Below are 23,670 nucleotides of genomic sequence, written 5' to 3' on the forward strand. Positions count from 1 at the left end.
TTGAAACAACAAAATTTTAATATTTAAGCTATTCTTGCAGATGGTCTTTAAAGATAAGACGAAGTATTTGTAACTTCAGTTCTTGAATGCATTTATCAAAAATTATACATGTTCTGAAACTACCTGAATTTTCATTTGACAGGTTGTTCGAACAAGATGGCCTTGGAGTTCATCTCAGTAAAGTACCGATCCTAGACAATTTTTTTTTTAAATACACTGGTCATTAGAATTAAAGGATAATGAAAAAAGGAATGTGCTCACTAAGTTACTGTTACAACCAATTCTGTAATTATTTATTCTAATTAAATAAAACTTAACCGTGCATATTTTAGCACCAAAAATACGCAAATTCAGTGATTGACAATGTGGTGGACTCATGTTGGAATTCCGATCTGTAGTGTTGTTTAAAGTGAGTGTGGTTTCTGAGAGTTTTAGTATTCAGTAGTTATGGCTCAAAGGCATCATTTAAGTGAAGATCAAAAGTGGTGGATAATTAGTAGAATTGAACAAGGTCAAACACCAACAGAAGTTGTCCAGGATTTGAATATCTTTCAAAGTGTCATATTAAGAGTTAAGAGCCCATTTTTATGCACTAGGTCAGCTGATAGGCAGGCTGGTCAAGAATGACCAAGAACAGAAACTGCATCAGTATGTTTTCTGGCATTGGCTCAAATAAACTGCAAAGCAACTACAAGAAATTCGGTTTTGGACCATTAGGCTGCCACAGGAACTTGAATTAGCCATTCTAATGCTACACAAAGGCTTATCAAAGTTGGACTGTATGCCAAAAAATATAATTGCCTTGTCCATGAAATATACCATTTCCGCAACTGTGTTTTAATGGTTTGTGGAGGAATCATGACAGATGGCTGCACTGAGCTATATATCCCTCAAGGAGGCTTTCTAACTGCTTGGAGATATGTGGATGAGGTACTGGAACACAAGTTAGACTTTTTAGGGTTGCTGTTGGCCCAGAGTTTTTGCTAATGGATGACAGTGCTCGGCAACACCAAGCATATGTGATGTCAAAGTGCTTGCAAACAGAAGATATCACTTTAATGGATTGACCACCATATTCACTGAACACATCTGAGCGAGTGTGATTTCAGCACCCAAATTCCTGCCTGGACCCTTCAGGATCTGAAAAGTGCACTTTTAGAAGGATGGCATGCAATTCCTCAAGATGTTAAGTATCTTATCTGACCATATACCATATTAAAATTTAAGACTAAAATTTGGAAAGCTTTCATTTAAAAGGACTGGTAATCTGAATGCATTTCCACCCCAACCCCTTTTTGCTGACATTGTAAAGTGAAACTACTATTTTAAAACATTCTCTTGAGGATTCGCCTTTGTTAATTTTTAGGTAAAAAACTAGGGAATAGAAAGGAATTTTACTAGGGGAAAAAACTGTTCAGATTCCGTAGCTGAAGTAATTGTCGAATATTAACTTGTGCAAACACTGTTATAATGAAAATACACCTTAGTAACAAATACCTTTTACGTACCCTTAAAATCAATACATACTCTGTACTTTTTGTAGTTCAAACTGATTGCAATTTAGAACTATGTGTGTTCATTGACATTTTTAATTTATGCTAAAAAAGATTGACGTTTCTTGTATAAATCGGCAATTTGCATTAAGTTTTTTACAAAAAATGTGCAACAGATTAAATTTATTCTTACATATTAAACAAACCTGCCTTTTATTTATTTTTATGATAACTTTTTATTAGTATTCTGTTTTTTTTTTTTTTATTATTATTATTATTATTATTATTTATTTATTTATTATTTTTTTAATTTGATTCCCCTCCCATTGTGTTAGTATTTCATCTTCCAACCACATCGCTGTTCTTTGTATTTTTGTGATAACTGCTTTTTTCCTCCCTCTTAGTGTTGTTTTTTTTATATATATTCGCCGTTAGTATAAAAATTTTATTTATTATATTTTCATTGTTTTGTATTTAACATGCAAAATGTAATTAATGTCTGAAGCATATAATAGCATTTTTCAGACAATTTTTTATAGAGAGCCACCAGATTCGAGGAGTAACGTCGATGAACACTGACATAAGGTTTAATTCACATTTTCGTGATCTAGTCGGCTGCATGTGGCCTTGTGTGTAACGTGAATAACAACCAAATCTACTTAAAAAGGCCTCCAGTAAGTCACTTTTCCCTTGGGTAGACAGCATTCTGTGCCTTAATCATAATCCAGATATTCCAGTTATATATGTTCATCAGGGTTCGTAGCGGTCCTTATAAGTCCTTATACTTGAAAATAAAATATAAAGGCCCTAATAGGTGCTTACTTTTCTTTAAAGCCCTTATATTTTTGTTTTTAATGTCATTTTTTTTTTAATGAACACGCTATTTTGCCCCATACCAAAGCCAAAACTAAATAAACAACTTTTCTTTCTAATATGGAATGTCAGATGGTGAATCATACTCCCAGAAATTCCTTTTCCCCCCTTTCTCTGCATTACTGTAACCTATGGTATGCACGTAGAGTACAGACAGGTGTCCTTCGTTCTATTGGTCAAAGAATTGCGAAAGCAGTAGAAAATTCCGGTACATTCGGCATTCTTTTCCTCCCACCCAAATACTACACACGTTTTAATTTTTATCAAGATCTTCAAAATTTGCATTCTCGTTCTGCTCGGCCAGTTCATATTTGTGTTTATTACCAATAATGGTTGTGTTTTAACAGATTAGCTTTCTAAGGAATAATATTTGGAATGGCTTAAATAAAGGGAAAGTAATCGAATAGTCAAAATAATTTAATTTTTTTGGCCAATACATTATACAGTACGAAATTTGGGAGGTCTCCCCTTTCCCCACAAAATCTTGAATTATTGAAACTGTTACAGCTTGCTGCAAAACAAGCAACAGACTTTTTTTTTGGTCACTTTCCAATCTGGATTGAATAGGACTAAAAGTTATGCGGTCTACCAACCCAAGCAAAGAATGATTCTATTCCGGAAATTTAACACCGTCTGTTGAAAATTGGAATGAAAACACCCCAGTTATTTAGTTCATTATTCTCGCAATACTGGCAGCTGTTGATTCCGATTGCGTAATATCACGTAGGGAAGAGTTACTGTGCACATATTACGCAATAATGCTTGCAATATTTTGCAGAGATAATTAATTTTGATGTTCAGTCCGAGATTTGTCTAGGAACATTTAAAAGAGTTTTACTGTGCTTGCTAAGCAGAATATTTTTTAGTTCCATTGGTTTATTTTTATATGATGCACATATCGAAATGTCAAAAGCATTTATTTAGCAGAAAAATCTAGAGCGGCTACAGTCTAGCCCCTCCGCTCCTCTTTTTCAAGTTATGCTCGACTGTCCGAATATTCGCCAATTTCCAAGTATGCAGGGTAGTTAAGCTTTTACTGTTAAAGGATGACTGCATAAAGCAAATTTCTGTCTTCTGATTTCAGAAATGTTCCTCTTTTTTACTTAAATTACTTTGCTTGCAATATCTGTTAAGGGAAAACTGATATACAATGAAAATTTAGAAAATGTTCAGAATTTAGATTTAAATTACTTAAATATCAATATGAGTGGAAAAATAAATTGTATTTATTATTAGGTTCCAAGCGAATACAATAAATATGCCTTATTATTTATTTTCTCTATTTTGAACTGTTATTTAAAATTTAAAAAAAAAAAAAAAGCATTGTTTTCCATGGTTGAGATAATGCTTATTCTCTCTTAATAAATACTGCATTTCTCATATTTTGAATTACAGTTTTAATTTTTAAGGTTATGCAGTTGTGTATGATGTAATTAGACAGGTGTTTATTTTTTTTCTTAAAATCTGCTTGAAAAGTGCTTATAGGTGCTTATTTTTTAAACTAAAATGTGGCTGTGAACCCTGTTCGTATAAAGACTGGATTTATTATAAACAGGTAGGTAGCTTCTTAAAATATAGGTTTTCACTTCTTCACTGTATGCAGGTTACATCTAGAGGAATTCAGCACAAGGAATATCGAGCTCAAAAATGTTATTAAAATAGCAAACTGAAAAGGAATTCAGTCTCAGTAAAATATGAAATGAGATAAATTAGATAATAAAAAAAATTTGAAAGCTTTCAGATTTTATATTACTCCCAAAGGTCAATCCTTTTTGCAAGCTCTTGAGTGGTTGCATCTTCTACAAGTTCTCGCAGGAGGGCCTCATTAACATCTGTAGGCTGGCCAGAGCACTCTGCTTCTTGAAAGTCCTTGTTTTTGAACTTTTTGTACCAAACATTCTATGTCATAATACAGCATTAGGTTCAGTCATAACTCGGAAGAATACTTTTGTGCATCATATGTTGATTTGTTTCACAGTACTCGTTTTGAGTAGCATTTGCTGATTTTGGCTTCCTAGCATTAAATACTGTTTATGAAACTTTATTTTTTAATGTGGCATTACTCGGTTTTGAGTGAGAATAAAATTCAGAGTGACAGAATAAGGCAAATAATATGAAAACAGAGTAGCTCAAATGAAATCTTTAGAAAACTAAATCACAGCACATAAAGAGGAAAAAATTCTTTGGTTGAATATGTTTGGTACCTCACCCTTATGGTTATGATGCAGTGCAGAATAGGACAGCAGAATTTCACCATTTTGTAGTACAGTTATAATCCCATCTAACTAGTTGTACTGCTCTGTTCCAATTTTTATTGATCCAAGGGTTTTCAATCACATGAGCACCAAAGAAGGGTTCTATTACGGAGCTCTTAGGCATGTAGCCTTTATCCCCACATCGTCAAAGAATTATTTTTGACGCCAAAAAGAGGGTTCCGCAAAGAGGTAAATTTAGTGCCAAAATGTTATTTTAACAAAAAGAGTAACTGCCTTCCACAGTGAAAAAAGGTAAAAACACTGAAGGACTTAATTTATTAATTTTGGTATCAAATAAGGGGCTACATCATGAATTTTGAAAAGCATATGTTTCCTTGATCAATGGTCATGTGGCCAACACGAAAGTGGAAACACTCGCGAAAAACTTCATGTCGCAAGTGCTTCGGGTCTGGGGGAGGGAAAAAGCGGGAACTCGTTAGGCGAGTTTGAATTAAAGAGACACGGCCAGCAATGCCTTTGAGGAGAAACTTTTATAAATATAATAAGATTGCATTAACTGTCAGTGTTATGATAACTAATGAAAAACATTAAGTTCTCTTAAAGAGATTAAATTTAAGTAATCCTTGCAATAGAGCCCTTTTAAGAAGAGAACAAAGATGTGCGTAGAGCCTGATAACAACCGCTTACGGTTGAAAGAAGTAAGATTGCCCGATTACGGGACAAAGAGAGAGTGACCCTGAGGGAAGCTAAAAGATCAGCGAATTCACTCAGGTGCGGGCGGGGAAGCGAACGAGTGTATTGAAACCTTCGAGGCGCCTCATTTACATAGCAATGCCTCTTGGGAAAAGGAAGTGCATTATATGCGTTCTCCAGAAAAGCTCTGGGCCTCATTTTTTGACGATGCAATTCCCAGATGATAAACAGGGAGGCTGTGGAGTACGAGGTTTCCAATCGAAGGAGTCTTTTGGGAAAAGTTAGCCAAAAGTCGATGTATAAAGCGATTTATGGGGAGAATTTTGGCTGCATTATGAATGTCCTCATTCATAACAAACCAAGGAGCTTCATAAAGTTGCTGTAGCATAATGTTCTGAAAAATTTGGATATGTTTCCTGTTAGCAATTGCTGCTGTGCCCAAAACCGGGCTAGCATATGTCAGAATTGGCCTTATCATTGATTTATAGAGCAAAATCATGTTTTTTAAGACAGGTCGCTATTTCTAGCGAAAAAAAGTTGGGTTTTGACAACCTTCGCATTGGAAATTGTTTTTTTGAATGTGAGGTTGCCAAGTTAATTTTGAATCAAGTATCACTCCTAGATACTTATAGGTAGGAATCCAGGGAATTGGTTCTCCGAAGAACTGCAAGTTAGGTAAATTTGGGAAAGTACTTCGGATAAATAAAGTGGCAGCACATTTAGCAACATTTAATTTTGATCTTCTACAGCCACAGCTCTAGGCTTGAAAGATAATTCTGTAAGAAATAAATTACCCTGGAGGTACTGGAATGTTGGTTCATGATGGCTGTGTCGTCCGCATATAAAGCTAGATCAATATTAAGTGACTTAGGTATGTCATTTACGTAGATGTTGAACATTTGAGGTCCGAGCAAACTTCCTTGTGGGACCCCAGCACAGATCGGGTGGGGAGTTGAGTATTCATGGTGATCTTGCACCTGAAAGGATCTACCCATCAGGTACGAGTTGATAGTTTTAATGAGTTGTGCTGAAAAACCAAGCCGCATGAACTTGTAAATGAGCCCGTCATTCCAAGTCCTGTCAAAGGCCTTGGCAATGTCAATGTAGACGATTCCAGTTTTCTCTCGTTTACGAAAGCCCTCGTGAATGAATTCCACTACACGGAGTAACTGGTGTACCATGGAGTGTTCAGGCCGGAAGCTAAATTGTTCCGGGATTATTAAATTTCGATCACGGCAGAATTCATTCAGGCATTTAAGTAAAACAAATTCATATATTTTCGAGAGAGATTATAAGAAGCTAATAAGCCTGTAGTTGACGGAAAGATTTAAATTTTGACCTGGTTTTGGAATAGGAATGACTGCGGCAATTTTCCAACAGTTAGGGAAGTAACACCTTTTAAGCATAAGATTAATCAAGACCGTTATCCATACAATATACATAATGGGGAAGTTTTTAATCATGCGATTCGAAATTTGATCTATGCCAGGGGCCTTCTTCAGCTTCATTTTATCGATGAACTCTGGCACTTCAGTTGTATCAGGCGTGATGGGTTGTGTTAAGAAATGTTCAACATGTGAGTGTATGCACCCCTGTGTAACTGGACGGTTACAGTAGGCATTGTTATTTAGACTGAATTGTGTAGCAAGACTGTCAGCAATAACTTCAGGCTTTTCAGTGTCTGTAAAAGCTATCTGGTTAGCATTGGCCGTTTTCAAGGGGTGGAATGTGTTTATATTGTTTGCATAGACAAGCGGCAGTGCACCAAACCGACCCGTTGTCAGTCGTTAGGGACTCAATGTAGTGTTTCCACTCTGCTTGTTTTTGCAAGCGTGTTTCAGACCTAATCTCGTTCTGTAGTCTGTGAAATTGAGCGGGGATACTGGGATCACGTGTTCTCTGCCAAAGTTTTCGCAGGTTGTTGCGCTTAATTTTGGATTTAGTATCCGGCGGGAGCCTAGCGCACGGATGTGTGATAGGTTTCGAAGCCGCGGCTCTTGCTTCTTTCAGTTAAGACTCGTGTTTTTGATACACCTGTCAAAGTCCGCATTGCTGGAAATTTTGATGGGGGGTATACATTCCAAAATAAACCGAAAATCGTCCCAATTTGTTAAGACTTGCTCCTCTAATTTTGAGTATCGAATTTGAATATCTAGAGTAATCAAAACAATGTAGTGATCAGAATCTAACTCTTGAATCACTTTAATTTCATGCTGAAAGTAAACATTATAAAAAGCAGCTAGATCAAGAACTGTGGGGGAACCCTCTTACAGGGTAGTAAGTCGGGGCTGTAGGAGCTATGATCTTCAATCACATGAAAGGACTTTTGACATGTCAGTATTTTTAGTGCTCCCATGCTATACAGATACTGTACTCTTACAAGCATCCAATGCTTTGGCATATTAAGCATATATATATATTGAGCAGTATAGACTTCCATTAAGTATGGAATATTGTCGAATGGTGGATAATTGTTCTGCTGCCATAAATTGTCTTTTCCCAAGTGGATTTTGAGTGGTGTGTATTGAAACATAGCGTTTGTGGACATGCATTTTATATATAGAACTGCATATGAAAACAGCCAACTGCTTCATTTTAGCCTCAGCCATTTTTCCTACCATTGAATGGCATCCTGTACCATCTCTATGTGTTTTTGGACACACATATTTCATTACAAAATCTGCTTATTTCTTTTCTCCCTACCCGCTCATTTATTTTTGAATTGTCATGTGTGATAATCAGTTAATAATTTTGTTTTTAATAACAAAATAATTTTAAAAATAAGACCTCAAATATTTTTCATATTCTTTTTATTCACCAAAATTTAGAACAATTTTCTAAATTTTAAACAGTAAGCTTAAGATGGCACTGAGACCTTCTTAATGGAACCAACACATCTCCATAAACTTAATCTTAAAATATTAATTGAAAATGTTAACAATGTACTTGTACTAGTGAAGAATATTTTAGAGTTCGGAATTTGTGCTGTATGTTCACAATATAAAAGTTTTGATTTTTATAGGTACCGAATTCTTGCAGCTCCGTTGCTGGAATTATTTGAGAAACTTTAGAAACAGCTAGATACTATGTAATGGATTTTGACACATGCTAGTGAAAATGTCTGAATTATCAGTACAACAATGCAAAGCAAAAAAAAAGATGGTGCTCTCTTTTTTTTTTTTTTTTTTTTTTTTTTAAGAGTTAGCATCAAATGGAGGTTTTAATTTCAAGCTCAGTTGAGAAAGATGTATGTGCAATGACCATTGTAAATGAGAGTCTAAAATCTTCAGTATTCGGCCAACTGCATTTTTCTGAAGTATTTCAGTTTTTAAAAAAAATTTTAACGTTGCCTTGAAATATGCTTTTCTTAGTTTCATATAATTTATATTTTAATTTCTGGTGATAATGCAAAGTAATATACACAGGTTATCATTGTAACTGTGATTGAACGAGTAGGCCATATACCACACTATATCTTGGACTACAATAATGAGATTGACAGAAGAGACAGATAATAAAGTTTTGAAAATTTTAAACATTTCATATTTATTTCACAGTTTGTATTATATTTTCAATGCAAAACAATTTCATTTGAAAAATACTTCCACATTATATATAAATTTTAATGCCACATCAATGTATTTAACGTATCTCTACTTTCAAAAACTTCACTGCTGCATCTTCAATTTTTTTGTGTATTTCATTTACTTCTTTCTGGCTTAAAGTTCTCTCCATGTGTCGATACACAATACGGTAGCAATAACTTTGTCTTTTGTGCTTCGGATGGAAAAATTCATCAACTTTGTGAACTTGTTCAATTACTTCACCTCCAACATTTCTTGCTATATCAAAGAAGTCATTTGGATGGTAACCTTCAGGTACCCAGAAAGATATGTCGTTGGTACATTGTGGATATTTACTAATTGCCTGAAAAGGGAGAAAATATGCATTATATATTAAACATCATTTGAAATTATTGTATTAGTAGACCAGTCTTTTTCTATTCTTAAATAGAAAATGAAAATATTAAGTAGAATTATCCAATATATATTCATTTTGATATTTCTTTTCCTAATCTATTTTATATTCACTTGCAAACACCAGTCATATATTTCACATCTCTCACCTTCCTTGTAATTCATATGAAAGAGCAAAAAATGTAGGTATTTAATAGCAGTGCAACTACCATGGTAGCAATTTTTTACAGACGAAAATGGATGACTTATAATTGTAAAAATTATTTATTACATACTTTATACATACAAATAAATTTATTATATATATTACAATTTAAATAATATCAGTGGCGGATAGGACCAGCGGGCGACCGGAGCGATTTTGGGTCGATCAAGAAACTCAAACGATCGAATGGACACACATGATTTGGCCAGACGTACATGCACCACTGCATATTGCAAAACGCAAATGAGATACGATAGCTGTAGGGTAGGGTTTTGAGTACGCAGAATAGATAAACGAAAAATTAAAGGAAGTGCACAGGAACTTTGAGGAAAGAGAAAAACTAATGAGAGATTCTGCAAAACATTGCTAAAAAATCCTGGATTTTTAAAACCAGCACCTTCTGCCACGACAATTACTGCGCAAAGACAATAAGAGGCCACCACTTCAAAATCATTTGAAGCTGAGATATCAAACACATGCAAGGACAATTTGGTGCTGCTAACAACGAACACACCAATATAGAAAATATTACCGTAGCAACAACAAGCACATCGTCCCTTTCATATTTGTTGGCTTTCTATTTTGCTTAAGATTGACAGAATTTTTATTAGCAAATATCCCAGCCAACATTCAGCTTAAAAACATTTGCCTTTTCTTCCTAATCTAGTGTTCTATTATTCTAATGGAAGTAATAGAAAATGGTTGCATTTCTATAAAGAAACAAATTCATTATTCTGATTTATGTGTTTGTTGTTGGTTTGCAAATAGTGATAGACTGTCGCCAATGGTGTGATAAACAGTACAATCTGGACACCCAGCAAAGGAGTTAATTGTGTGACTCGCCTTTTCTTTTTTTTTATCACTCCATCAGGAAAGAGCAGTGATAGGACACTCCCTTTTGATATGTACTTGAAATACGAATCCTAATCTATTTTTTTCACATTTAATAAAATGTGTTTGTAATCTTTCACTTTCCATCTACAACCTCTCCTTTGTGCAACATGATCATCAACTTCTTAGACAGCATAGACATTGAGGTCAGGAAATGTATCGAAATTTTAGGAGGAACTTCTTTTTTCCCTAATAAATGAATGTGGCAAATTTTTTGAAGAATCCTATCAAAGAATGGATGTGTGGGGAGGAACTGGTGTTAAAACCATATCTAGGAAGCTTTATCTCATCAGTTTAGTAAAACTAGATCGAGTTCGAAATACTGCACCCTAATAAAACAAAATTCTGGGACGTTCAATTGCAAAGATAAGATAATTGTTTATACGTAGAATCAATACTTGCACTCAAAAGTTTGCTTCCAATGATATACAAAATGCACAGCTATAACAAATGGCAAAATCTATTTTGGAAGAAATATCAACACACATATTTGAAAATATTTCAATATACTAAGCCAGTAATGAAATATTTGCAGAGTAAACGATTAGATTACAGCCTAGCATATAAGCTTACAGAGGCTACAAACTCTAAAAGCCATTTCTAAAAACTTTAATTTCATTTATAACATGTCAAAATTGTTGCCAACGGATTGCAGTAATAAACCAACAAGGCTGGATTGTGATATAATTACAGTCTTTAATCCGGACCTCAAAGCTACAAACTTTTTACGCATGTGCATAATACGTTTACGCATGCGCATTTAATGTATAATGGACAGTATAAGCTAGGCCAAAATTATCTATCTATTTCAGTTAATGTTGCAGATTGCATTGTTCCCTAATCTTCTAATTGGATCCGGCTTATTATTTTTTGCAGACTGTTAGAGCAATTTTATAAAAAGTAAGCTTGAACTTTCGATTATGTCAAAAAGAGTTTCCGATTCTGAAGCTGCCAAAGCCTATGGATTACTGTGCATCTGGACTTTTAAAACAAGCTCTTTCTAAGCAGCATCCCAAAACATTGGATGGACTCTGGAAAATTGTGGGAAAAAAAAAAAAAAAAAAAGAATGGAATAAAATCAACCTTGATATTTTAAGAAAAGGACTTTCATCTTGGAAATCAAGAAGTAATATGATAGTTCAACAAAAGGGCTATCGGACTGAACACGTTAGAAAATAAAATTCCAAAGTTTGTTTATATATAAATCTTCGCAAAATCATTAAATAAATGTGTGAGCACCCACTGTATATTTGTAATTTTAAAAACTATAGCTGACTGTTAACATAATTTGGTATTTACGTATTAATGCAACCATCTTAATAGAAATTGCCAAATTTTGAGAATGTACCAAACTCTGGTAACTATGTGCATGACATTCTTCAGGTAATCATGCTCATTGCAATCCTTCAGTCAATGTGCCATTTTTGTATTGTTCTTTTTATTGTAGTCCAAGTTAGAAAGGTTTTTATAGACAAACTGTGATATCCTCCCCCCTTTAATTTTAAAATGTGCTTGTGAAATTTGCCAGCAGTGGCAGTAAGTGGAGTAACATTTCTGTAGGAATATAGTATTTTTCAGAAAAATCACTAAAAGGAATAATGATAAGATGCATTTGATAGGCAGTTGGTGTGCAGTTCTCTCATGTTTTTAAGCAGAATGGGATCAATATGTACACAGAGAAAAGAGGGAAAAAAAAATACAAGTGATTTTCCTTATTTAATAATTAAAATTTTTATTTGAAATTGCTAAAGATTATTTTACAATAAGTACTGACAGTTCAGCAGTCTTCTTAAAAAAAAAACTCATGAAAATTGCCAAATTGCACCATGGTAGTTATGGTAATATGTAAGTACCAAAAGTCTAACATAGCATGATACATCTTCAAATTATAAGGTACTGTTCTGTTATCAGGACTGGATTTAGAAATGCATATATATATATGCATGTATAGATGGATATATGTGTTCATGTATATGTGTGTACACATACGCACATATATCCCTAAATACCGTATATACCCGCGGATAAGTCGAGATATTTTGGACAAAAAAAAAGACTTCAAAGTGGGGGGGGGTCGACTTATACACGGGGCCATAAAAAATTAAAAGTATCGGAAGTTCAAAAATTTCTTTGTATAATGCAGTTGTTTTCTTCCTGCACTCGAATTGGACGACTTATCAAATAAGTCACTTACTTGAAGTAATTTCATGACTTAAATTATGTAACGAACTACAGTGGTGGCCAAAATTGTGGACACTTTTGGAAATTTTTATGTTTTTGCCCCTGAAAAATGCAAATGCCTGCGAAATACCCTCTGAATGATTATAAAATCATTTAAAAAATGTTGTATTAGCAATGAACTAGACGGCATGGAAGATGATGCTGTTTTTGAAAATGAAAATGACGATGAAGGCTGTAGTAGTGATTGTAACAATACAGAGTTTGAGACTGAAAATATGTATAATGACGACAGAAGTGTTCTATGAAATGTTTGGCGAATCTGACCGTGAATCAGACGTTGAAGGATTTTGATTTTGTTTATTTACCAAGGTATTTTTTATCGTATATTTACTTTTTTTTTTCTCGGATGATTTTGAATAAATGTAGTACTTAAAAAAATTTTTTCGAAGTTTCTTGATCGATTTCGGAAGTGAGGGGTCAACTTTAAGTCGACCCCCCACTTCCGAAATAAGAAGTGGGTTTCTTATTTTCTACGAATTTTTTATGTCAAAGTGGGGGGCTCGACTTATACGCGAGTATATACGGTACATAGTACATTTTTGAATCCGGTCAAAACAACAGAAGAGTACCAATTATAAATTAAAAAATAAAACTACTAATTATTATTATTAGCAAAATTTCGTTTAACACCAAAAAAAATCACATTTTGGACATATCTGATGCATAGGATCACAATTCTTTGTCCACTTGGAAGAATAACTGCTTGGTCATAATAAATGCTTCTGATTTAAAAATTAAGTAAAAGTTCTGCATATCCTTTCTTCACGTCAATTATTTATAATATGATGTATAATTATGGTCAGCTACTTCATACTAACTTTTAATATATGTCCTTTAAAATATATTAACAGAATTAGAATGCTGCAGAATTTGATTTATTTATGAAAGATTTGTTTATTCAGCACCAACAAATAATTTAAAACTTTCAATATCTATTTAACTGTGTTTTGGTTTTATTTAATAGAAGAAAAAATATTTAAATTTTTTGTAGGGAAAAAAAAAAGCAGAATAAATAAAAAATGAAACTCTCTTATTTACATATATTATTATATATATTTCTGCAGGAGAAAAAAAGAGGCATAAAATTATTCGGATAGAGTATGATACCAGTAAATCTGAACTACTGAAACACTGCTATGCTTTAAAAAATTATACAGTCAAAAGTCGTTAATCCGGACTCCTTGGGGCTTCGGCGATTCCGGATTATAGATCATCAGTTTAAATCTGGTAAAATGGCATACAGAAATTATAGAATTAAAAATATGAAACCGTAATTTACGAAATAAAGAACAATTATGATCTAAAGGGTATCAAAATTTACAATAAAAAAAGCTTAATATTTATTTGTTTACTTTATTAAACATTTCTTTCAATGTAAGTTGTTTAAGTTGCTTCATTTTTTATGTTATAATACATTCTCTTTAATTCTATAAACAGACATAATTTCTTGTTCAGTTACAAAGTTTCGCTGTTCCAGTCCTATAATTGCTGTGTCGAGAATACTGACTAATTTGTCAATCGAAATTTTTTCGTTTTCAATAACCTCTGTCACTTTCTTCGCTATCGGAAGCGAATTATAATGATGAGGCATTTGATTTAAATCATATCAAAGACGAGATGAAATACTACATTGAGTAAGCAATTATAAGCCAAATAAAATAAAAACATCTGCTCTTAAGATAAGGACAGTGCTGACAGATCAACTTCCAATTCATTGCACGCTGCAGCAGCGTTAAAGATAAACAAAGTTTAGATAAACAAACGTTAAAGTTTAGATAAACAAAGGATATACCTTTATCCATTTTTTGCAGCAATTCCACTTTTTGTTTAATGGACTCCGAAAGATACTTTCGCTTTGTATATCCTTTACATATTAGTAAATATATATCGGAAATTCTATTTGACATAATCGAAAGTTCAAGCTTACTTTTATAAAATTGCTCTAACAGTCTGTAAAAAATAATAATCCGGATCCAATTCGAACATTAAGGAACAACGCAATCTGCAACATTAACTGAAATAGATAATTAGATAATTTTAGCTTAGCTTATCCCGTCCGTTATACATTAAACGCGCATTTGTAAACGTATTTTGCGCACGCGCACACGCAAATTCGCAGCGGTAAAGGTCTTACGCGTCAACGCGACGCATGCGCAGAAAGTTTGTAGCTTTGAGGTCCGGATTATGGGTGTCCAAATTAACGACTTTTGACTGTATATAAAATAAAAATGGTCTATAAATGATTTTATTTTGTTGTGCAATCAAATTTCTATACGTATTTAGATTTGATAAAAAAGACTCTTACTACTTTTTTTTAAGGAAATAAAATTATCAACCTGGATTTAAAGGAAAAAAAATTGCAGATATGGAATTGGATTTCTCAGACATGCAGGTATCATAATGTAATCTTTTAAAATTTACCTGGTATGTTATAGGTGCATCAATGTCTTTCACATCAAACTGGGACAAAAATCCCGTATCACGAGTCCAAAATAATCTAATATCTGGTATACTATATAATTTCATTGCAAGTCTTTCCAATCCTAGTCCAAATGCCCATCCTATTTTTTCTCCAGCACCAGCTATATAAACGAAAACATTTTATGTCATATTACATTGACATTAGCATACTGTATCACACTATTGAATTGTTTTCATAACAATTATATAGAGAGATATATTTGAAAATAGTGGACAATCAGAGTCTAATTTTCTATATCATATTCTGTAAACTTTTCCGGATATTTGTCGGTTTTACTGGTGGTAACCAAAGCATTGAAGAATAAATGTCACTAGATTCAAGTGCCATATGCCCCCAAAACAGGAATTTTTAATTACTAATAGAAAATTAATGGAAATGCAAAAAAGAATTACAATTAATTTATTTCATTCTTACTATTAAATACATAACCCTACTTAAAAATAGTGTAATTTATTTTTAGACAGCTATAAACTGCAGCACCTAATATGCTATCACATGCTTATATTACTCAATATAAACTCAGCTTAGTAGAATTCAAGATTTTGGTGAGCCATATAAGGCTGTTTTTTATTTATTTATTTCTCCATTATGTGAGACTTTAAGCTATGACTAGCTAGACTCTAAGCTATGACTAAATAAAAAGCTATGACTAGCGTTTTATTTTCTGTCTTTCAATACCTATGCATGATCACCAGTTCCCTAGTGGTATATGACTTCATTTCATATCTGTTTTCACAAATTTGTGTGAAGCATAAAATATCTCTTCCTTGGAAGAATGCAACAACATCATTTTCACTTTCACTTGATAAGAAGGAAATTGAAAACTTTTATCATTTTGAATCCCCCCCTACAAAAAAAAATATTTCTTATGAATGAGGGGGAGAGATTTAACACTTCATGTTACTTGGTTTTACGTCTGACTTTTAACTTGCAAGGATGCATGTATGCTTAACATGAAGGCACATGACTTGAAGAAGAATCTCAAGTATAAATCTCATGTGCAGATTATTGTAAAGTTGGAAAAGCATGGAACATTTAAAAAAAAAATTAAATTACTTGGTTTGGGGTTTGCTATATTGTTTTATGATGGCTGTAAACTTGGTGATCAACTACTGTTCACCGGTAAAACCGACAAATACCATTTTCTGATATTTGACAATTAAATGTCTGATTCAGAAAGTTGTAATGTGTTGTAGGTTAGGTTAGGTTAGTAAAAATGACTGGCACAAAACTAAAAATGGTTATACTGTACCGAGACAGATATTGTTAACTGTAATTTTATTAAAACCTTATAAAACAAGCCATATATTCATGAATACAACAAAAATAAAAGATGTAAACATGCACAAAATTCAGTAAATGAATTGAAATATGTTCAGTAGTGTTTAGGAGTTGCCGACAGGAGGCGCTGCTAGCGCGTTATACTCTCGACCTACATAATTTGAATTGAGTATTCTTTTCGCTTTGTGTACCTGCTGTAACAGATCTTACAGCTTTGTGATTGAGAATTTAAAATGTTTTGGAGCCAGATCGCTCCTCTACAACAAAATGTTTAATAAATACGTAATAAAGTAAATATCTTTGTGATGATAATGATTGTTATTAAATATAAAGTCAACCAGCTCCTGAGTACAGTTCAAAATGTAAAAGTAGATAAAATTATAAAAACATAAAGTCCATTACAATATATGTTAAAACACAATATCTCACATTAAATGAAAAAAAATCAAATAATAACCACATTTTAGACATTTTTATAAATTACTAGCAGCTTCGCTGCCAGCCTTCGTCTGGCTTTTAAACGTACCGGAAAAATGGCTGAAGGGAACACCAAACGTTAAATTTAAAAACTGCGTAGAATTTTGCTCTGCAGAACAACTTCATTAAAAAAAGTTATGTACAACAAAATTACAATGAAATAAGCAATATCCCTTAATACAAATATTAATTATCCTAATAAATAAATTAACCAACTTTCCTTTGCAAAATCTTAAGAACTCAAATGGTATAAAGGAGGTTAAGAACTTTGTTTCCTAAAAAAATCACTCAAAACTTTTCAATATCTTAAAAACAGTGAAATGAGCAACAAATAACATAAAAGAATACAAAAAACAAAAAATTCTGAAAAACAAAGTATAATTAATGATATTTTATCTTATATTTTCAAGAGAAAAAAATTAGAATGAAATAAGATATATACCTTAATACAAATATTAATTATCCTAATAAAAAAATTAACCAACTTTCCGTTAAAGAAAAAAAATCATGCAAAACTTTTCAATATCTTATAAACAGTGAAATAAGCAAAATATAACATGAAAGCAACTCAAAGAACATAAAATTTTGCGCAGAATTTTACTCTGCAGAACAACTTTATCAAAAAAAAAAAAAAAAATATTATATATATAAAAAAATGACAATGAAATATGCCAGTCTCTTAAAAACAGTGACATAAGAAATACGATGAAAAATTGTTGCCAAACCAATATGTCTAAAAGAATGAAACTATTCAAAATAATGTGATTTCATCAAAAATCTATCAACAACAATAAGACAGGAAAATTGTAGCCAAAATCACATTTTTAAAGATGTGAGATGTGAGAAGTATACTCGGAAGCTTTATTTAAAAAATTGTTTAAAAATACAAAATATTATCATTTTTCCAAAATTCTTTTTGCAACAGCAGTCGCAAGGATAAAAGTTTAACGTGTCTAAAAATCAAAGAAAAATAAACTTTTTTAGAAAAAATCCCGTTGAAAAGATGTTAAGCTCCCTTTGGTAAATAAATTCGTATTTAATCGGTGTATTAAAACATTAAATTTATTTTAAGTTCGTAAAATAGCTAAGTGCCTACGTTTCATGACGATGTGAAAATGGAGTGTGTAGAGTAAAATCTCGCTTTCTTATAGCCCATTATGTCTGAAAATGACACGATTTCGTCACAAAAAATGAAATAAAAAAATATTAGAATTTCGAAAAAATCGCTTTCAGGTGCACTGGCTCTTGTCTAGATGTACCTATGTACCAAATTTCGTAGCCGTGGGTCTATTAGCTTACGTGCTGCGTGAACGAAAGACACACACAGACAAATTTAAATTTGCCTCTTTGCCTATTATATGTTCTAGAGCAAGTCATAAGCATTAAAATACTTCACATGAAATTTCTTAAAATGTGATGCACTGATAGTTGAGCACAGCAATTTAAGCACAAAGGTTTAGACTAGGCTTTCAAAAGGTAATTATGAGTGGCTCAGGAGTGACTAATACGAGCTATGTTAACCGGACGTCCTCCATTCTGTTTCTATCAGGTTCTCAATACTTTGCTTCTCAATATATTATTTGACTGCATGCCCCAAAGTAGCTACTATTTATTTTGGATGTTCTTGATGAAGTTTTTTATGTCACTAAAAGGTACAAGCCAGTTGGACATTTCCACTCCGGACATTGCTGTGATATCTGCCAGCTTTTTATTCCTACATGTCTGGAAGCCGCTTTAAAAGTACTGCGTGAGTCAGTTGAAATAATTTTTTTTTTTTTTTTTTCCTGGTTTAGATACAAAATACACTGGTGTGCAAAAATTAAGGACGAGACAGTTTTTTCAATATAACTTTGTACAAAAGCTTTCCAAATCCCCACATTTAATACCGTAAGATCCCCAATACGTAAGGACATGAGTAATGTAAGCAACACTTACTAAAAGAGAAATCAGAGGGATAAAAAGAAGCTTTATTGAAAAAGTAGCATGGAGCACAGTGCGACTGAAGGTCGAAACATCCCTGTGATGGGTGTCCAGCAAGAAACATCCGGTCTTTAATAGGGGATATGATCTCCCCTGACTGCTAGGCAGGTTTCACAGTGTAGTGTCGCTTCAGTTCCGTCAAGTTCCTAATTAAATTTAGTTAAAGCGGAATGGCAACGCCTTCTAGTCTCCGCGAAGAACGAAGTAAACAAACTTCGGGTTTCTGTCATGCGATGCTACGTGCAGTAAAACATTTCAAATACATCTTAGAAGGGCGAACTTTTGCAATATACACGGATCACAAACCACTAACATTTGCCTTCCAACAAAATTTGGAAAAAGCTTCACCATGACAAGCTCGACAACTGTCATATATTGGCCAGTTCTCAACCGATATCCGATTCATACAAGGGCATGAAAATACCGTCGCTGACGCTCTCTCTTGCATAGACACCATTTCTGTACCATCTGCAATAGACTTACAAACTATAGTAGACTGTCAAGAAGATAACGACTTGGAGACACTAAAAAACAACCCAAACTTAAAAATCCTACAGATCCCTATACCGGACAGCGACAAGAAAATTTACTGTGATACTTCTACAAATTATAATCGACCATACATCCCTGCAAAGTTTCGGCAGAAAATATTTTCTTTAATCCATAATTTATCTCATCCTGGAATAAGATCCACGATAAAATTGATAACACGATGTTTCATATGGCCCAATATGAATAAAGACTGCCAACTATGGACTAGAGCATGTTTATCTTGCCAAAGATCTAAAGTTCACAGACATACACATTCATCTTTGGGAGAATTCAAAGTACCTCCACACAGATTCCAGCATTTAAACATAGATCTGGTGGGTCCGCTACCTCCTTGCAAAGGATTCAAATACCTTCTAACCATCATCGATCGTTATACATGATGGATCGAAGCTGTACCGTTAGAAGATCAATCAGCAGAATCTATTGCTAAAGCTTTGATTTATACTTGGTTTTCACGCTTTGGAATTCCGAATCGCATAACATCTGACCAAGGTCGGCAATTTGATAGCCAACTTTTTCAAGCTTTAGGAAAATATCTTGGTTTTCATACAAACACTACAACTGCGTACCATTCACAGGCAAATGGCCTGATCGAAAGACAACGCCGAACTTTAAAAGCAAGTCTCAAATGTCATCTACTCGAATCAAAATCATGGTTGGAAGCATTGCCTTTCGTTCTTTTAGGCATAAGATCTGCCATCAAGGAAAACTTAGGTTGCTCATCCGCAGAACTTGTATACGGAACCCCTTTAGCATTACCTGGTGAATTCTTTTCAACAGTACCTCATATGAAACAGTCTGAATTTTCTCAAAACCTTCAGAAAATAATAAGAGCTATGAAGCCAAGTTCTACCACCACCCATGGAAATAGAACAGTCTTTGTTTCTAAACATCTTTCCAACTGTTCTCACGTATTCCTATACAACAACATTAATAATTCGTCGCTACAGCCTGTCTATCTTGGACCGTATCCTGTAAGAGCAAGAAAGGATAAGTATTTCGATATTGAAATCCAAGGAAAAGTTAAAAGAGTTTCAATAGACAGACTAAAGCCATGTTTCCTAGTGCAAGATTCTGATATTCCTTTTCAAAACTCCCATTCCAAGAAAGCGGAACTTGGGGAAACACCTGCACTCAAGAACACTGAAGAAAATTCAGAAACTCATCATAAAACCAAGACTACTAGAACCGGCAGACATGTGAGGTTTCCCAGTCACTTTAAAGACTATCTTCCATAATCGCTGTCACTAGGAAGGGGGTGTGTAATGTCGCTTCAGTTCCGTCAAGTTTCTAATTAAATTTAGTTAAAGCGGAATGGCAATACCTTTTAGTCTCCGCGAAGAACGAAGTAAACAAACTTCGGATTTCTGTCACGCGATGCTACGTGCATGTAAAATGTAAACAAATCTTATGAATAAGAATCTATAACTTTGTAAGGAATAAAATATTGGTTCCACTTGAGTCAGAGAAGTGTTATTCTCTTACATTTGCATACCAGACACTTCACACAGCATCTGCCCATGCTGAGAATGAGGGTGTCAATGAGTTGTTGAGGCATTGCTGCCCATTCGTCTTGCAGCGCCAATCGAAGCTCCAGAATCGTTACTGGTGGTAAGGTACGAGCTGCCAAGCGTCTGCCTAGAAAATCCCATATATGCTCGATGGGATTGAGATCTGGAGATCGTGCCGGCCAATCCATACGTTCAATATCCTCACTCTCTAAGCGCAGTTCGGCAGCCACTGTGCAATGACATGGTGCATTGTCGTCCATGAAAAGGAACTGCGGACCCATAGCGCCTCTAAAAAGACGCACATATGGAAGAAGAATCTCGTTACAATAACGGGTCCCGTTGACTGAACCTACGTCGAAGATGTGAAGGTCTGTACAACTACCAAGCATGATGCCTCCCCAAACGAGAACACCGCCACCTCCATACCTGTCCTTTTCAATGATGTTCGAGGGATGATTGCAGCTTCCCCGCTCTCTCCAGATGAGTATGCGATGAGAATCGCTACTCAGACTGAATCTGCTCTCATCTGTAAAGAGTACTAGTCCCCATTCATTGTCTCTCCAATTCCGGTGTTCCTGGCACCACAGAGAATGCCTTCTCCGATGGGCAGGCGTTAGAGGTACACACCGTACAGGGCGTCATGCAAACAGACCACCACCGTGCAGTCTTCTGGCCACGGTAAAACACGATATCGGTCGTCCAGTCACCTGTGTCGTGTGTCTAGCGATTTCTCCCGCTGTCTGCCACCTGTTTCTTCTGGCCTTAGGTAGGCAATATACCGGTCATCCGCGGGTGTGGTTCCTCGTGGACAACCATTACTAAACCCCCAGATAGCTGTTCCTGTAGTTTGAAATTGTCTTCAAAGTCGTTAAAAGTTGCTGTGAGCAATTCCGAACTCTGCAGCCACAATTGTAACACTGCGGCTTTTCTCCAACTTCCCAATGATTCGACCTTGGGTAAAAGCATCCAGATGTCATCTAACAGATTGATTATTCGCCATTTCTCACTGAGGCAGCAACTCGGTGTGATTTTAACTGCTATACGGCGTGCAATCTCTTTGCCAGAAATACTGATCTTATACCAACAACATGCTTTATACTACTCAGACACTCTCCCATTAAGTCTACCTGCATATCTGTGCATGTGCTACCGTACATCACCTTACTTAATCTCCTGATTCGTCTTTCTGTCCGCTCTGCCTCTTCGTTCAGCTGATATGCTAATTTTTCGACTTCGTCCTTAATTTTTTAACACCAGTGTACACAACATTTCATTTGGCAGCAAGTACTGAGCAGGTCTCATTCAACCATTTATCTTCCATATGGTCACAAATAACAAATGATACTCCCACACAACTAGCTGTCTTTGATCCATCAATGAAAATGGGAGTATAACTGCAGTATTGACATCTATGATCTTGGAAAAGTTATTTATGTATGACCTTGCTAGTATTACTTTTGTTAAAAATCACTAAAAGCATCCAGCACTGGAATTTGAGGATTTTAAAGCTCAAAGTTGGAAGAGCTGAACGTAATGAACATTTCCTTGAGACAAAAAAAAAGCTATTTATATATAATTTTATTAGTATTACTTTTGTTGAAAATCGTCAAAAACATCCAGCACTGAATTTAAACATTTTAAGGCTCAAAGCTGGAAGAGTTGAATGCAAAATTTTCTTGAGACAATGCTTCTCAGAAAGAAATGCTAGTGGTTAGTTGCTGTCGCTGAAAATGGAAACAAAGACCTCACCAGTTATACATCCCACATTTTTTTTAACTCTTTACCAAACTCTTTTACTTGGTGTAGATGATGTCATTGATAACATATATGATATCCATGAATTCCTTTAGCTATGACATCTCACTTTCTTGTGTTTGCTTTGGCTTTTATAAAAGACCATAAGATTTGACAAGGTGGGATGCTCGTAAAAAATTCACTAAGCTTTTTTTCTGTTTTGCCAGTGCTTCTTTGCATTCATAATTCCACCATGGTTTGGAATATTTTGGAAGTTTCGCTGATATCACTGGAAAGAGGCTGCAGTTGCATGATTAACGACACCAGTAACAATTTTCACAGCATCATTGGTAGGTACATCTTTTAACATTTGTTCTGTGATCTTTGCAAAAGATAAAAAAAGTTCCCAGTTTGCCCTATAAAGTATAAAATTAGGAGATCTTGGTACAGGATTTACTCTTTCTCATGCAAGAAACATGAAAGTGATCACTGTTGTAAGGGTCATTTCCAATACTAAATATACAATATGGCAAAAAACCACGAAATGTCCTTGTAGGCTCGTGGAAGTAGGTATCTTCTCCATTATTGACGAGACAAAGGCCACAATATTCAATCATTTTCTGCCACTGCAACCCTGAGAGATGTAGTGTTGCAAAAATCCAAAGTAAGCTGAATGTACATATGTAAATTATTAAAAAAAAAAAAAAAAATGCTTTAAAAATTACTTTTGTCTTCATGAGTTATTTATGTGAAAAAATTCTACCAATGGGCTGAATTATTAAACATACTGGTCCACGACAACAGACTGAAATATTTTACCAGTCCTTGGACTAAATCCAGATGAGAAACACTGTTGTAGACTATGAAAAACAAAATCTGATGTGTACACCACGTCTTCCTTGTACGAAATATTAAATTATACACATTTTTTCTTGCATTTCATTTAAACTTATCAGATTGAATTAAATCTACTTCATCGATAGCACATAAACCACAATAGAATAAATGCATTCATTAAAATTCACTATATTTGTTTACCATAGCGACACTCTGGTACTAGGTTC

General features: G+C 34.3%; 1 protein-coding gene across 2 annotated transcripts in view; it reads right to left on the bottom strand.

Moving 5' to 3' along the window:
* Positions 1 to 8,790: 8,790 nt before the first annotated feature.
* The window catches only part of PheRS-m (Phenylalanyl-tRNA synthetase, mitochondrial), a 45,124-nt gene continuing 30,244 nt past the window's right edge, over positions 8,791 to 23,670 (bottom strand). For both annotated transcript variants that reach the window (XM_085824864.1, XM_085824862.1), the window contains 2 exons: positions 15,011 to 15,171; positions 8,791 to 9,202 (listed from right to left, as the gene is read on the bottom strand). In XM_085824864.1, coding sequence (XP_085680990.1) covers positions 8,918 to 9,202; positions 15,011 to 15,171 — 446 coding nt within the window. In that variant the 3' untranslated portion in view covers positions 8,791 to 8,917. The remainder of the gene's footprint in view (positions 9,203 to 15,010; positions 15,172 to 23,670) is intronic.

The sequence above is a fragment of the Stegodyphus dumicola genome, chromosome 10, assembly GCF_044657685.1.
Source record: "Stegodyphus dumicola isolate Sdum_Otavi_A_Nest chromosome 10, ASM4465768v1".
Classification (NCBI taxonomy): domain Eukaryota; kingdom Metazoa; phylum Arthropoda; class Arachnida; order Araneae; family Eresidae; genus Stegodyphus; species Stegodyphus dumicola.